Source organism: Gambusia affinis, linkage group LG03 (assembly GCF_019740435.1).
Source record: "Gambusia affinis linkage group LG03, SWU_Gaff_1.0, whole genome shotgun sequence".
In the NCBI taxonomy this organism is placed as follows: Eukaryota; Metazoa; Chordata; class Actinopteri; order Cyprinodontiformes; family Poeciliidae; genus Gambusia; species Gambusia affinis.
In genome coordinates, this window is record NC_057870.1 from 15,963,644 (window position 1) to 15,981,111 (window position 17,468).

At 38.4% G+C, this 17,468-nt stretch overlaps 2 protein-coding genes across 7 annotated transcripts in view; one reads left to right on the forward strand and one right to left on the reverse strand.

The window, feature by feature from the left end:
* The window catches only part of acacb (acetyl-CoA carboxylase beta), a 29,138-nt gene extending 27,976 nt beyond the window's left edge, over window positions 1–1,162 (forward strand). For all 5 annotated transcript variants that reach the window (XM_044111520.1, XM_044111521.1, XM_044111523.1 and 2 more), the window contains one exon: window positions 194–1,162. In XM_044111520.1, the coding sequence (XP_043967455.1) occupies window positions 194–326 (133 nt within the window). In that variant the 3' untranslated portion in view covers window positions 327–1,162. The remainder of the gene's footprint in view (window positions 1–193) is intronic.
* Window positions 1,163–2,059: 897 nt separating this feature from the next.
* On the reverse strand, window positions 2,060–12,875 carry foxn4 (forkhead box N4). 2 transcript variants are annotated; one of them, XM_044112515.1, is made up of 11 exons: window positions 12,551–12,875; window positions 12,096–12,330; window positions 11,426–11,531; window positions 9,274–9,440; window positions 6,532–6,644; window positions 6,337–6,447; window positions 4,890–5,017; window positions 4,714–4,810; window positions 4,402–4,609; window positions 3,934–4,317; window positions 2,060–3,099 (listed from the first exon to the last, which is right to left on the reverse strand). In XM_044112515.1, exons 3-11 carry the CDS (start codon window positions 11,503–11,505, stop codon window positions 2,849–2,851), a joined length of 1,539 nt encoding a protein of 512 aa, XP_043968450.1. In that variant the 5' UTR covers window positions 11,506–11,531; window positions 12,096–12,330; window positions 12,551–12,875; the 3' UTR covers window positions 2,060–2,848. The 2 variants fall into 2 exon arrangements, with proteins under 2 accessions (XP_043968450.1, XP_043968449.1); XM_044112514.1 differs by having other exon boundaries at window positions 12,096–12,875.
* Between the last annotated feature and the right edge of the window lie 4,593 nt (window positions 12,876–17,468).

Here is a 17,468-nt window from a genome sequence, read left to right on the forward strand (position 1 = left end):
TTTAACTTGAGATGTGAGTATGTTTGCCTTATTTCACATTTAGTTTTAACACAGTTTTTTCCCTAATTATGTAAAAACAAACCAGATAACAGAAGTTTTTAAAATAGCCACAGTCTATTTTAATTTAGACTTCACTAAATTCTGCATTATGTTGACTTTCCTTTCACTGCTATAATTGTGTTTTTGTGTGCAGCTTGGTGCAGGCCAACCCTGACATAGCAATGGACTGCATCATCCACATGAGCCAGAACATTTCTCCCTCCCAGAGGGCCTCGTTGTCACATCTCCTTGCGACGATGGACACCACCAGCACCAGTCCCAGTTAAGCTCTTGGACTTTACCAGGTCGTGTTGTTAAAAACAAAAAAAAATAATTTTGTAATAAGTTGTACTGTTGAAAGTTGTAAGCACAGAGTCGCTTTAGTGTCGAAAGGTCCAGGACGTAAAGCTAATCGAACATTATTGGGGATTTCAACACTGAAGTACTTATATTGCTTTTGTATAAAAAAAAAAAGACAAATGCACAAGGACAGTGTTAAAAAGTCTGAGCTGTCGAGTCACCTTTTAATGTTCGCCACGATCCACAAGTATGTTAGTGCCTTTTTATGTTTAAATGAATTGTTCAGATATATTACCATTTCAGTCCAGGAAGCCTTCTTCTCCATTCAACAGCCTGACACTGTAATGCACACTTCGCTTTGCTGCATTTAGCACATCAGGGCTCAATGTTATGACTTGAAGTCAATGAAGTTTTGCCTTTTTGGATGGCCGGGAGCGATCCAAAAAGCTTCAGGGGCTTTATAAAATACAAAAAACTTTAGTTCTGCCCTCCAGTTATTGTTTCTAGTTAAACCTATAATACAACATGAGTGTTTGTCTTAAAATGTTTATAGATACTGTATAAAGTCAGATGCCACTCTTTGGACTGTTTTAATAACATTTTGAAAAAAGTGTGTCAAAAAAAATGTCAAAGTCAATCAGTTGTTTTTTTCTTGTTTTGATGAAATATGAATATATATAGAACTTATGAAAATGTAAATATCGATTGTTGTTTTCAGAAGACTGTATATCATACCGTTTCTATTGATTCTGGTTCTCATATCATTTGGAGTAGTGAACTCTGTTGAATTTGACAAAATAAAAATGGCTTCACAACAACATAAGTATGAGTACTCTCTGGCCGACTGATTTTATCACAGCGGCAACATTGCCACACCTGGCCGTCGACTAGATGTAGGTTTGAGCAAATTATGTTACATCAAGAGATTTTATGCCGTCTATAAAACATCCTCAGGATGAATGGAAACTCTTCCACGGTTGGTACAAATTTCCTATGACAGATGTTTTCCTTTAAGTACCTGATTTATTGGACAAGTAAGCAAAAGTACAAAATGCTGAAGGAGCTAAATAATGAGCATCTATCGAGTTCAGCATTTTAACACTGGTTTGTGCTTTTGTTCTCTGTTTTAGTTATCTGCTCAGGTGCATTTCTGTAAACTAGTTGGACCGATTTTTTTTTCCTTCACTAATTTCCTTCAAAAAGTGCAACATATATTATGTAGACTACTTGCATTTTGATGATTAGTGTTCAGCTATTTAAATATTGAAATTCTGAAAGAAAATACAGTAATTACATGAAATGGGATGTAGGGCATCCTATGCTGCACACAATCATGAGGAAGAATGCTGACTAGGAAGTTGCAGTAAGTCATTTAAAAGGAGCCTCAACCATTCTGCACAGTAGAAGAACATAGATTTCAACAGATAGACATTTCTGATTTAAATTGTTGTGTTGGACTTATTTAACATTATGATTTTCAGAGAAACTGAATTACTTTTAATTGTAATTCCCATAATCAAAAGAAGCAGAAATAAATGTTTAAAATATGCCACTGTATGTAAAAAATATTTTAGTTTGGTTGTTTAAACTGAATAACACAAATAAAAAAACTTTTCAATGATCAAATTTATTGAGATGCACCATTACATGTCAAAGGTGTGTTATTGTGTAGGCACCTGAACATTTATTTTATTTTTGGAGTGGCATCTCTATTGATAAAATCAGGTTTTCTTGGTAGTAAACATTAATTGCCAGATTAGATCCTCAAATCCACAAGCTGACTTGGTGTTACTCTAATCAAAAATCAGCCCTCTCATCACTTTTTGATGTTTTTGAGCTCTTCCTGCTTCTGGCTTTTTTTTACCTGGGGATGTTTTTCAGTCCAATATCATAAATGTGTTTTAATACAAATGTGCTTATTTTTGTCCATTTTTTTTATTATGATCAAGTCAGACAGCAAAGCAGACGTCTTCCCTCCAGGCTTGTTAATAGTGATGTGTGGAGGAGCGGTGACTAAAAGCCGGCTTACTGGGTCTTTTGGAATGATGTGGCTAACACCAAGTTCAAACAATTAAATATGTGCAGCAAAAGATTGATAGGCTTCACTTTCTCCAGCTGTCTTTTATAAATATAAATAAAACATCACAGCAATAAAATCTAGCACAATACAACAGGCAAGCGTTTTTGATCTACATCACAGAAAGGAGAACGATAGAGGAACAGGTAAAAAGCTCATTTACTTGCAGCTCTCCACACAGTCTTTGTTCTTAAACAGGTTTTTCAGTATTTGCTTGGCAAAACTAAAGATTGTAGGTCTGACATATTTCATCTTCAGGTCACCATTTATATGTGGGTTTAGTTCCTAAAAAGCTGTTCTCTTGTTGAATAAGATGTTTCTCTCCAGGTTCCCAGAACGTTCACTTCTCCAAAAGAAATCAAACTTCTTCAGTTGGCGTCCAAAAGAAAGAGAAAATCACTTAAAACTCTTTTAGGAATTGGTTTGGCTTCTTTAAAGCAGGGTGATGGGTTTGCTGGTGGGTTGGCTGGCCATGTACTGGGAGGTCAGGGGATCCTGTGAGGTGTAGGAGGCGTACAGCCCCGTTACTTGCACATCTGACAGCGGCACGCTCCCTCCACTGGAGGCCGGAGGGAGGCTCACTGACCCCAAGTCACAGTCTGATAATCGCAGAGGGGAGTTACTGAAGGTGCCCAATGCATCCAAGTTAAAGCTGTCGTCTTTCATTTCTTCCCACAGGTTACCTAAAAAACATCGACGTGTCAGTGGAGCTAATCAACAACACTTATTTGTTTAACGCCTACATAGATACTTCTTTAATCACTGATTTCAAATCATTTGAAATTAAAACAAACTTTATTGGCAGATGACTGGAACACAATCTTTTGCAAAGGTAATCAAATTACTACAATGATGAATTTAAAGGATTCTGAATTTTAAAAAAAGTTTTTTTTTTAATTATAAAGAAGAAATAAGTGTTAAACTGATATAGTCTCCTCTGTTTATTTCATAATAAATAAACATCCTTTATAGGGATGTCTTAAATTTGGCAATATAAACAATCAGTTTTAAAAAGCTATTTCATTTGAGATATGTCAATATTTTACCCAGGCAGCACTTGTGTGGATGCATAAATATGTAAAAGAAAACTGTTTTTAAACTGTCAAGGGCCTAAAGGACCACTATCTCCACAAATAATCTCTTAAATAAATTTCTAATAATTGTATGATTGTAATATATAACATTGAATATATTCCCGGACATTGTCCCTATGATTATTTTAATGTTTTTTTTTTAAATATATGATTCATTTAATAACACTATGTGTTAATGCAATACGGTATTCTGAAAATCACATATTCATTTTACATGTAGGAAATACAAATTTAAATCATTTCTTAATATTTCAATTATGTTTTTAGTTACTTTAAATCTCAAAATAATATTTTTCGTATTTCCAGTTTTGATTAAATAATCAGAAACAAATCAACTTAATGATACTTTAATGCAATGATTTGTGTTACGATATTAAGCCAGCAGTGTTTTGGGAAACGTTTCCATACAGCAGGTCTGTTTACCTTGAAAAGCAAAGTCCATGATGCTCGGGTCCAGTGCGTCTACCTCTGTGTTCGTGTCGCTCTGCACACTGTAGAAATCATCAGGAGGTTTGCTGGGCTGCTGGGTGAGCGGACTGTGGGAGAGGTCAGGGACCGTGTGCAGGGGGGGCGTCTGGGCTGGGGCCGGGGACATGGGGCCCAGGCGAGCCTGAGCATGGAGCTGAGCTTGAAGCTGGTGGTGCTGGTGCATGGGCAAACACGGCAGAGACAGGGTGACAATGGGTTGAGGCTGCATCTGGGTCGGGATGAGGCCAGTTGCGCAGCCCGCTAGCCGGGTCATTCCGGGCTCTAGAGGCTTCCGTCTGCAGTTTTCTGGGCGGTCGGTGATCAGTTTGTCCAGTTCGTCTGTAGGAAAGCAGAATCCACTGTCAGACTTAGTCAAAAGCATCATATTTGAACTTCAAAATTTCCCCAAAATACTTTTCTGACCTGGGTTAGCCATGCTGCGGCGAATAGCCGGCAGATCCTTACGTTTCCACTTCTGCATCTCTTCCTCCATCTTGTCAATTTTGGCAGGGTTCAGTGCCCACAGGCAGCCCTTACGGGAAGAGCTGCTCGTTTTGTTCTCCACCTTCTCAAAGCATTTATTTAAGGACAAGTTGTGTCGGACTGAATTCTTCCACCCATCAGGTGCAGTCTGTTAAGAGCCAACATATCATGCAATCAGCCACACTCATCACTTGAGCATCACAGTTTCTTATTTTCACTCTGAGATTATCTGTAATTTGAAGAAAATCAAACCTTGAAATATGGAAAGTGTTCCTTCATAAAGCTATAGATCTCACTGACTGGAAGGCTCCCAGTTTTGCTGTTCTTTAAAGCCATGGCGATCAGACAGCTGGAAGAAAATAACATGAGTTGAATTTTTGTTCAAAGCAGATCAGACGAATGAAAAGACTATTTTTGTGTGTGTCCACCTGTAGGAGTAAATTGGCTTGGGGAAAGACTTGGGCTGAAGCTCCTGTTCTTGTGGGGCCAGACGAGGCTGGGTGAACAGACTTTGGTTGTTGAAAGAAACATTGCTATAAAGTCCACCAGCTGAGCACTAAAACAGAGGAAAGTATAAAGAAACTGTCATTTTGTCATGTGATGGGGAAATAGTTATTGAAAATATTAATATTTGTCTCTGTAGACTTTCTAATCTGACTGGATTTTAGTAGCAACCCAAGTTTTTCATACATTAAAAAAAAGCAAATTAGTTCCTAAAGCATATACAACAGAGGGATACACATAAAGATGCACATAACACTTTTTTATGCAAAAAAAAGCATAAAAAGTCAAGAGCTGGCTGAAGTTGTCTGGTGTTCAGAAAGCAGTCTCGCGTCCTATGAATGCCCATCAGTATCAGCTGGTTTAGTCTGAATTGATAGTCTCTAAAAAGGCATCATAAACACACTGATTCCATTGGTTACTGGCATATTAGTGTCTGAATACTACCGTCTACTGGTACCATAACCCTGAAGCTGCAGGAAAATTATTTAAGTTCAACCAAGTTATCCTTGTAAGATTTCTGACAGACTCCAACAGATAAGTGATAAGAGTTTATCTTTTTGACTTAGCGTTTTTGGGTTTTTTGTTTTCTTTTTAACAATAAGTAATGCACTCAATCACAGCGGCTTCAACTCTAGTTCACTGCACGAGACTCCAAAAAGTTCGGTTTAGCATGTTTGAAGACTGTGGCTAAACATATGGAAAAAAATCTCTGAAATACTTCAACAATATAGTCAGGTGAGAGAGGATGAATACAATTAAACATGGAAATAAACAACCTAAAGACTGCAGTGCATAGAAGAGAAACCCATAACGTTTAAGATTTGTGTGACAGGATGAGTAGAGAATCACACCCAAGCACTGAATATGACCAGCTTTTACATATAGAAGATGTAGAGAAGGTGTCAGAAGGCGTGATCATTTCTTATCACACTTTAGATCAGGGGTCTCAAACTCCAGTCCTCGAGGGCCGCTGTCCTGCAACTTTTAGATGTGCCTCTGCTGCACCACAGCTGAATAGAATAATTAAGGCTCTGGAGAACTGATCTACACAAGGAGGAGGTAATTAAGCCATTTCATTCCAGTGTTTTGTACCTGTGGCACATCTAGTAACTGCAGGAAAGCGGCCCTATGAAGTTTGAGACCCCTGCTTTAGATACTTTGCTTTTATGTGTCACTTCACTTATTAAACATAGCCTCATTTGTAGATGTCATCTAATTATTTGTATTTGCTGATTGCTTTGGTTGTTATGAGCATCCATAAAATTTCAATGGGCCTCATTACGCAATATATTTACAAACACTGAAGTGTGTGATGCTTATTCTGCTAACATTATTATTTATCGTTAAAATTGTGCATTCATAGAGTGTCACCTGTTGACCGGTTTGGGTTAGAGAGTACACCTGCTGGGATGCAGGCTGGTACACTGAGGTAGGACACTGATATCCTGGGGAAGGCAGTCCATTCATGGAGAATGGAGACATCTGTGAATCAAAGGCAGGCACATTTTTAATCCAGCTATGCACCATAATTAATAACACTTATATTGTCAGGCTGTCATTACTCACACTTCCACTCTGGGTGTTGATAATACTTATTCCCAGGGGACTGTGCTGCATGTTACTCTGAAGGTGCAGCATGGAGCTCTGACTCACTGGTATCGTCATGCTGTTCAGTTGAGCTGCACGGAACCAGAACACAAACATTCAGAAAACTGTCTCCAAAAGTGTGTCTTTGCATCCAGCTGCTTGTTCTCTTTGTAGTTAGACTCTGAAAACTTCTGTTTCAGAAGTTTGAGGATTAGGCTGTTCTCAAACTTCTGAAACAGCCGCGCAGCCAAAACAAAGTCTTCCAACAACCAACACACTTATAGACATTTTGAAAGTATAGTTTAAGAGGAATGTGGCTCTGTCGATGTTGAGTTTTCTATTATTAAAGCATAATAATAGACAGAATAAGTAAACAAAAACGAGCAAAAAAAAAGCTCCTGTGAAATGCAAAACTCTGACCTTAAAATCCAATGTTGCTGCTTTATTGTTGGGTATTTGTATCTCATCAAATCTATTTTACACACTTAATCAAACTTGAAAGAACACCAAGTTCCAGCTTGATCATGGAGCCAATAAATACAAAATAACAAGAGGTTAAAAAGTAACTTTTGTTTAAACAGATAAAAATCTTAAAAGTACTCTTGATCCTTTCTCTTTGAATACTTCAAAGTTTATCTCTGGACATTGTTTTCTCTTTTACTTTTACCATTTTATATTCACCATTTTCAGAGTAACTTTTTTTATTAGCAGTAAATCTAACAGAATTATGATATTGCATAAAATTGTAACATTGTAATAGAAGATTCTATGTAATTTCTGAGTCTCTAGATGTATTGGTATTTAGTTTAGCGTAAAAGTCTGATTTTTTTTTGCAGGATGAGCTATTTCTTGAAAGCAACTTGTACATGTCAATCAGTCACAAAGACGATTGTGTTTTCAGTGGTATAGTTAAATATGTCACCAAAAGGATGTGGCAGAAAGTGCGTAAAAGATAGGCATTGTCCAAAAAAGATGAAAACTAAAAGAGCACTTTGGAAGCTGGCTTTTGATAAAAAAAATACAGGAATTTAAATTATTAAAAGAAAGTTATAGTCCATGGAAGGAAACTATGCAAAAGTATTAATTTTAATGTAAATCTATTAAAAATAATTAACTTTTACAATGCAGAGTAATTCCAGAAATACAAAACCCAGCTTTGCCGGATCTTACGGTTGAATTATTTCATATTTTGTCAAGTTACAACTTCAGTCTATTTTATTTTCATTTCTTGTAGTGGAAGACACCTACATAAATCAGAAGTGGGAGTGAAATGAAACTATATCCACAAAACTGTTCACAAATAAAAATATGAAAAGTGACCATGCATTTATGTGCGGCGCTCCTGACTCAGAACTTTGAATCATGTTTTGCCGCAAAAATAGCTGGTTTGTTAGGATATGTTTCAATCGGCTTCATAGTTTAAGAAATCTTTGTTCGTTCTCTTGAACTCTTTTGTTAATAGCTCCACTTCCTTCGTACTGGGTGGAGATCAACTCTGAACATGTATTTTGAAGTCTTGCCACAGTTTTTCAAATAATTGAAACCTAACACGTGAAAAAGCTTTTAACTCAGGTATTCTACTGTCGCTGTGGTTGTATATTTTTGTCTTTTTGTTGGTAGGTGAATGTCTAAAGTGGAGCCTTAGGCCTTTTGCCGTCACAAACTGCTTTTCCTCCAGGCCTGACCGCTGTTGACCTTCGTCATTCTTTCCATCAACTCCAAGCAACTCCATTTTGTCCCTTCCACAGCATGATACTGTTACCACAGCTTTTCCTGTTGGTACAATGTCTTTTCAGTGATGTGGAGGCTTAGTTTTCTTCCATTTTGCATGTGATTTATGGAGTAGATCAGTGTTTCCCAACCCTGGTCCTCAAGGCACACTGCCCTGCATGTTTTAGGTATTTCCTTGCTTCAGTGCAGCTGATTTCAATTGATGACTGATTAACAGGCTTTTGTTGAACTGCAATCAGTTGAATCAGGCACATTAAAGCAGGGAAACCTCTAAAACATGTAGGACAGTGTGGCTTGAGGACCAGGGTTGGGAAACACTGGAGTAGATCACCAATACTAGTGCAGACGATACATTCTCTCACCTAAGCTGTGTATATCTGCAGCTTCTCCAGGGTTTGCTGCTTCTGTGCTTCCTGCTCTCCTTGTCCTGCCTGTGTATTTAGGTAAATGCCAGTGTCTTGATTGGCTCACAGTTGTGCCACAGTCATTTGTGAATGACTGACGGTGAAAAATGCTTTATGAGATATTGTAAGACGGCATAACGTTTCCCCTCTTCCTGTGCTTTTAACTTCTCTGCAACTTTTCTGCCTTGCCTCTCTGCTGTGTTCCTTGGTCTTCAATATGATATTTATTCACTCTTCTCTAAAGAACGTCAGAGATAGTTGGATTTTTATTGAGATAAAAATTTACATAAATGGACTTTATCTACTAATTAGGGCAACTACAGCAGATTTTATTTGGAGGTGTCAAATTAAAGAAGGCTGAATACCAATCCATGTCCACCTTATGGTATTTTTATGGCAAAATAATTTCTTACTTGAACATAGAACTATACACTAGCTTTTACTCTTTATATGATGAAGATTCAAAGGTCACGGTATAAAGTTTTTATGTGTTTTGGAGCCAAGGACATAATTCTAATCCATGAGAATAAATCTGTGATTTATCCAATCAGAGAGCTGCTGCAGTTTTGAAATGTTGTCCCCTCACCTGTCTGTTGCTCCAGCAGACTGCCCTGGGAGGGCCCGTTGCTGTGGCCTCTGCTATCAGCCATCTGCTGTACCCTGGGCATGTCCACCGAGGTGAGCCATGACAGGGACTGCAGGTCTCCAGGGAGGTCCTCCACCCTCAGCTGGGAGGGGTCCGTGGTCAGAAGCCTTCAAGTGAGGAGAGAGGGGGATGGGAACGAGCTTTGTGGGGTTAACGTGGCTGTCAGCTCAGGCACACTTAGATCAGAAGGGGAGTTTAAATGTAAACACTCGGATGGAGCATTTTTATCTCTGACAGACAAAACCATCTGAAGGGTCTTAACAAGGAGGGACAGGGATGAAAGCTGCTGAGCAGAGCTCTGTTTTAGCTATTCAGGATTAAGCATAAGAAGATTAAACACAAGGGTTATTTAGAAGTGACAGTCTTCATCAACAATAAGGGAGTTAAATCAGCTTTTTTTTCTTCAGCGAATAAAGTTCTGTGATTTTATTAACCATGTGGACTTGTTTATTTGTTTTGACCTGCACATTCAATCAGTTTTTGGTTTTTCTTGTTTGCTTCTACTTTTACTATTTTTAAAGGAATGACTTTACAAATTCTTGGATAAATTATCATCTAAATTGATTTTTATTTTTGCTTAACCAGTTAGCCTACAGTTACGTCTTTTTAAATGGAAAGGCTTGAAGAGAAGAAATGAAAGGAGAGGAATCCTCTTGAGTCCTCTTCAGCTCTCGCAGCAAACACACAATGTTCTGCAGTTTGAGTCTCTATGACAACATGGACAATTCGGTTACCTCGTGGGTCTGTGGACAGTGTAGCAGTACACCACCCCCTCTACATCTAGACACCCAGCATATCTTCAAATAAGAAGGAAAAAAAACAGTCCTGTGTCAGGTGACCACGGTCTTGCCTCACCCATTGGCTGAATCATAAGTAAACAACACATGAGATCATTTGAAACATGGGATGGCGGCACATGTTGCCTGAAGCAGTTGGCCCCATCTATTGAAAAATTATCACCTATTGTGTCCCAAACGACAAATCTGCCCAGTGGCACGTGTCTCTATTGTCTTCCCTGGAGCCTTCCTTGATTGTCTCTGTCATTTCTTTTCTTTACTCGGCCCCTTGCATTAATCTGCTGGAATGACAGCCCTCGCATAAGAGGGACAAATAGGATGCCATCTGCTTCCCTGTCCCTTTCCAGCCCCTATCCGCATGGGACCCCCCGTTTCCCAACCCCCCACCATCACCCTACACTAACGGCGAGCTCAACGAGCCTCAGGCAGGGAGACGGGGGGCGTGAATGTAGTTTGAGGTCAGGTCTAATGTGTTGACTGTCTTAGGTGACATCATTGATGCCAGGAATCACCACCAGACATCTAAGATGCTGCCAGCTCACATCCAAGATCCCTTTTTTGTTCCCATAGTGGGGTTTTTTTTCACTGTTTTTTTCTCAAAGGTGATTTATTTTTGCTTTTTATTTTTAAAAAAAGGTGACAAAATTAATGAATCCAAGCCTTATTATACATTTACAAGTCAATCTTCTATTCTTTGCATTCAAAAATATCTTTTACTATAACAGGTGAACATATAATAATAGAAACCATTCAACAATTTACAAATTAGGGATGTTCTCACACCCTGTCTGTCCCTAGCAGAGCATGGAAATTGGTCACTGATGCCAAAAATTTAGCTGGTGTTTCCATGTCTCGTCCTAACCTTACCCTTGAGTTCAACAACTCTAAATATTGGCCCTCCTCCTTCACTGCAACAGCACACCCCCACCCCTGCTCCTTCTTTTCTAATTGGGAACCACTTGTGCACACTGGTGACCCAGAGCGCCCCATCTCCCCCTGAGCCCGGCAGCCCAGAGGCTCAGGCTCTCCGTGCGCAGACAGCAGGAGTGTAAACAGAGCTGATGGTTTCTGACAGATCTATTCAGAGTGAAAATCATTTATTCTTCTGGATTTTTTTCCCCTCTTGCTTCTCTTCTTTTCATGGAACCCCTCCAAACACAAAAAGAGCTGTCCATCTAACACTTGTTTTAACATTGTGGACTGTAATCATTTCTACCACAAAAGAGTTTGTTTCATAAAATCCCCTTACATATTTTCATATTGAAATATGTTTTACTATTTTGAAACAATATTACCTGTAGTCCTGTGGTGACGGATGATGCCCAGCATTGTCAATTATTCCTGACATCCTGGAAGTTATTCCACCTTCTATCATTTCCTGGGATGTGTTGTAGCCTTTTGCTGTAGCACATGACATATACACAATTATTTACACTGATAGTTTACATAAAAAAATAAAAAAATAACTAGCTATGTAGATGTACTCATCATTGCACTGTCCAATGCAATGATGATCAGTGATCAGTGCATGAACATTAAAAATATGTTTCACAGCATATATAAAAATGCCCAAAAGACAACAGAAAATAAAAATAGGAATGAAAAAATTTTTACAATGAAAAAATGTAAAAAAAAAAAAAAAGCAGTCTTTTTAATGCTCAATTGCACAACATTTCTGTTTGCATAAATGGTTTTTGTTTTTGCAGTTAAATCTCAACTGATTTCTAATTCCCCTTTATTTCCACACAAAACAAAGACTGCCTATACTTACATATGACTTTAAGGCTGCCATTTTCTAAACATGCACTAAAAATGTGTATTTTTTTTCGTTCTTCATTGCATAACATTTGTCTTGCAATAAGGAGATGAAGTTTAACTCTAAAAATATTCGAAGTTAATAAAATAACCTCATCTAAACATTCCACTATTCTTAGAAACTTAGAAACATCGCTTGAATAATCCTACCTGTTTTGGTTTATATTGAAGTTTGTGTGAGCTGGTCCTGAGCCCCTCTACTGTATCCCACTGTGTTGAACCTGATTCCTCCAAAAGCCGTTTTTAAATTTCCCTCTCTGGAGCTGTCCAGCACTCTGACATGCGCAGTAGAGGCCTGAGCAGAGCGCTCTTGTTGCCCGGAGGCAGGAGGATCCCCGGGTTTCACAGCTGTTACTGCACAGTCTGTCAGCATCCAGAACTTTATCTGCAGGTTTAGAAAATCAGGTCTGATGTTCACTTTTTTATATCCTACGGGGAACTGGTGCGCTCTTCCTACTGAACACCCAGCTCCAAACTGTCAAAATCACGTCTTCTGCATTAGTTTTCAGACAGTAAGTCATAATAAAGGCTCGGTCCTTTCAGATGGAAGACTAACTGGAGGAGTTCGTGCATATTCATACAGGTTTTCCCGTTTTTCTCATTACCTTTGTGTCAGCAGTGGCGCACAGGTGCGTCTCAGTAGGAAAAAAAAAAAAAAAAAAAGCATCACTGTAGTCCTTAAACCTGCTGAGTTTTTGTAGGTAAGTTGGATTTTATTTTGAAATAGTTGACCCAGACAAGAAAAAGAGATCCTCATAAAAATAAAAATAAAAAAGGCTAATCATTAAGTATACGTAGTGCTCCTCCTTTCCTGTTTATTCCCTGGAGTTACTTCGCTCCGCTCGGAATTGCTGCAACTTGTGGTGGCATCTGTGTATATGAGTGTGAACTTTTTTTTCTTCTTCTTTCTTTGAGGGAGTGCTTGTAGATTATTTGCTTCCCGCCGCAGAGGCCGCGTCCTGCTCCTCTCGGCAGTGGGAAAAAGGAGCCCGGGAGGCGGGTAAAGGGAGGGCAGGGGCAGGGTGGGCTGCTGCAGCGGGAGGCGGCAAAAAGCTCCGATCAGTCTGCAATACAAAACAGGGTGTTTAAAAAAATATCATGGATTTTCTCATGTTTTGAAAAGTTTGTAACAGTTACGAAATTAAAGTACATTTATTTATTTGCATTTTTTTTCTTTATTATTATGGCGATTGTAATTTATAAAACAAACAAACAAACAAACAAAAACACACCGTTAGGATTTCTAAGTTAATGTGACAGTACAGAGCTTTATTATTATTATTATTATTATTATTATTATTATTATTATTATTATTATTATTATTATTATTATTATTATTATTATTATTATTATTATTTTTTAATTTTTTTATTGTCTCTTTAAATTGTTGTGGTGTACAGTTCAACATCAAGCATAAAATCTTGCTTCAACGTTTTTTAAATTTGCTTTAGAGTAAATCAGAATACATAGCGAACAAATAAATAAATCTGTAAAATCCTATAAAACAGCCGTAGGGTGCAGCTGGGTTGGACTTGTAATGCAGGTGAAAATATGAAACCAGTTGGAGGTTAAACTGCGACTGGAAATTAAGGATAGACCGCACTATCGGCAGTATCAGTCCCAAGGGACCCTACAGATGGCCTGTCACAATAGGCACAATCAATGATTACATGCATGAAGGTAACGGACAAAAACAAGACCGTCCTCAGAGAGGGGATCCAGTTCTCCAGTAGGTCCTAGAGCCCGCGGGGTTGTGACGTTGGAACAGGCTACTTCCTCAATTTAGTGGAGAAAAATAAAACCGGATGGATGATGATGATGATGATGATGATGATGATGATGATGATGATGATGATGATGATGATGATGATGATGATGATACTGGTGTAATTTTAGTTGACAGTGTGACCCCTAAGAGAGGAGCAAGGAGCAGCTGGTGGTGGTCTCTACAGAGCGCCTTCAACTCATCCACAGTGATTTGTTGATTGATAATGAAGGGCATATCAGTTTTGACTGTGGAAAATAGTTTCTTTTAATGTATATTTATTTTAAGGTTTATTTAAAGACAGAGACATGACATTTCCACCTAAGTGTGAATTTACTAATTATGCTCTTTAGATTTAGTGTAAGGCAAGCAATGTGACGTCCATCTCCAGCGGTTATTGGCTGACCCTTTCATTCAGATCAGGATCTGTAAAGGTGAGCTAATCTGGTAGAGCTGAACGGTTTGAGTACTCCTCTCCGTGTTTGTTCTGGTTGACTTATCGATCTTGAGCAAAAATATTAATGGGTGTTTTACAATATTATTTTGAACTTATCGGAACAGTATTTAGTATTTAGTGGCCTCTAGTGACAAAGTTGCAAAGTGCAAGCTATAAACTCCAAATAAATGCGTCTTTTTGCTGATCTTTTACATAAAACCCAATTCAAACACAGTTTGGTTGAGTGGCAAAATGTGAAAATTAATACGCAATCAAGTTGTTGCTGTTATTTTTGTTTTACATTTTCTTGCCAACAGATTTGTTTATTTTTCATCTGGTTTGTACAGCAAATATGTTACGTTATAGGTGGAAAATGGGATATTATCACAGTTAAATATTTTCCATCCACAGTACCTGCCGTTTGAGAGCCAGGGAAAAAGGTGGACGCATGCATGCAAATCTGTATGCCCTTATTTTTAAATTTTATTTCACCAGGTAAGCTTTGATGAATCAAATTTATTGAACACAAGAAACATTTTTATTTTGAGCTTCTAGGTCTTCAATAATGTCAATAGCCTTTTTTTCCTAAGTTTTCTCCCTGTGACAGCACCACTTACCATCAAGTTCAGGGTTGTAAAGTTAATCTAGACCCGACCATTATTATGGAAAGATTCTGTCTTTTGTTATGACAGAAACATTTTCTATCGTAGCCACAGGATTTTTCTTTAAACTGCTTCTCATAGACATTAGTGTTTTGGTTTTTAGTTCTTTAAAGTTTCTGGAACTGTGTGAAAATAGACATTGAACTGCATTTTGTGATAATTACAAACGAGTAAGATTTGTACTGCGTAAGTTAACCATAGAAGGTTATATGGCTTATGCCAAAGTCATTTCCCGCCACCCCCAAATGAGCTAATAAAATTATGTGTCCTCCTACTCCATGCATTGTAGTTGTGATGCTGGTAAAAATAGATCAGTTGTTAACTTAATGACATCTTTATGATTATGAATATGACCTGTGGAAACATCTGAAAGAGTGACCTGGCTCTGTGATAAATGCAGCCTCTACAGAGCAGGAGGAGTCCCTGCAGCTCTGAATAGACAGAGTGGTGGCTCTCATCTCTTTTGCCTCTGTCGTGGTAATGCGGAAACAATGGGATCACCGGCTGAGGGCTGGCCCGTGTTTGCAGCCAGTGTTTTCATCCCTCACCAAATGTTTACTGAAAACACACCAGCTCCTCTGAGAACGAGGTCAGTCAGCCCTCTAATCGCCTCAGGGCAAAGACACAGTGTCCCCCAGTAGAGCCCGTCACCGAGAGTGGCCCAATGGTCACACAGAAGAGGAGGCTGTCAGCCATAGTTAGCCAAAGAGAAGCATGTGCACCCAGAATGCTAACCACTCTATAAAGATCAGGAAATCTGATATCTTTCGATACAGTTTGAAGTTTACAGACCTTCAGAGAGGAAATAAGCAATATTACTAATAATAAAAACACCTGGCTTCTTGTCAAGTTTAACCTGAAATACTCTTCATTTCAGGTACACCAAAAATAAGCACACTGTCTGTTGTCTTTATATAAACCATCTATTTTCTCTTGGACTGTAATGCAAATTCACACACAGCCTCTAATTATCATTTAAGGGTTTTGAGTTCAGTTGTAAGTAAGCAGTTGTAAGTTTTCACTCATCTTATTTTGTATTTCAGTGAATTCATATGTTTTGGGTTTTCTCAGTGGTGTTCAGCTGATGACTATTTAACTCATTTCTCCACTTCCTTTTGTATTCATTTAGTGTCAGTGCCCAACTCAGGGGTCTGTAACGTCAGTCATTGAGAGCTGCTGTTCACTGGAGTCAGATGTAACTCATTGGGTGACTTGTGAATTGACATAACCAGGAGTCGATCCTTACCTGCTGTCCACACTCCACTGTTTTAAATTACTCCATGCACATACTAGATCCATCTCTTTAACCTCCTGCAGTTCTTCAGACCAGGCATGGCTAAACACAAGGAGCGAAGGCTTTGAATCACTCTTAGTCTGATACGTTCCTTGTTTTCAATTTGCCATGGAAGAAAATGCAACCTACAAAGATCAGGGTATGGACTACAGGCAGAGAAACAGTTGAATTCAGCAGGAAATGACAGAAACAGAGAGGCTTAAGTATTGAGGAGAGTGATTACTGGACAGGAAACAGGTGGTTGATTATATCAGAGAGAAGCTGTGCCATTATTATTAATGTTGCTACTTGTCACCAAAGTAACAGATTCTGTGGTGCTGATAAAGCATTCGCACTGTATACTGTTCTTTTTTCCCCATTTTCTCACATTACGACAACAAACCTCAATGGATTTTATGAGGTAGTCCAGATTAGACAAAGTCATGCATCATTCAAGCATTGTTTATATATAGTGCAACATGTGCTTGTATTCAGCCTTCCTGGATCAAAACCTTGTAGAACTACTTTATTAATGCAATATTTGGGGGTCTGTTTCTACCAACTTTCCACATCTACAAACAGATGTTTTTGCTCATTCCTGTTCGCAAAACAGCTAAAGTTTGGTGAACCTGGGCTGACTATGAATATAAACTTTCAAATTTTGACAATGTTTCCCAGTATTTTTATTCATTTATTTCTTGTTTGGTTGTATGCATGTTAAAAGGTAAACCTCCAGCTCAGTGTCAAGCACTTATCTGTATCTAACAGTTTGTCTGTTTGCTCCATTTATCTTCCCATCACCTCTGACTAACCTCCCTGTTTCTGAAAAAGAAAAACACTCCCAAAGCATGATGCCACCACCACCATGTTGCAACTGGAATTATTTTGTCTGAGCTAAAATGAAACTTAGCCACAGGATTTTTTTTAATATACCACCAAAGTGTTTGCTTTATGAAAAATGCCTCTGCATGTCTCATCTCCTTCTTTGTCTCTCCCACACAACAGATGACTTTGTTGCACTTTTCAATCCTGCTGTCCAGAATCCCTTTATTGGATCTTTAGGAAGGTCAGCAGAATTGACCTTTGGGAGCTTGTGTCAACTCCAAAGGCTCTGCTTTGAGGCAGTGCCAGTGTCTTGAAGGATGAAGGTGGTGCAAAACTCCTATTTTTCGCAGAGAATGCAGTTGCATAAGGAGTTTTTTGTTAGTTGATATGTGGCATTACAACTTCAAACTTAATTTTGAAGACATGGATAGATGTCTTGTCTAGGCATGGCGTGAAAAGTCAAACTTAATTATGTTTTTTATGAAACCAAAATTTTAACAATCCAATTACTTTTTAGGTTTTTGGTTTTTTTTTTAGTAAGACTAAACTATTATTAGGTGA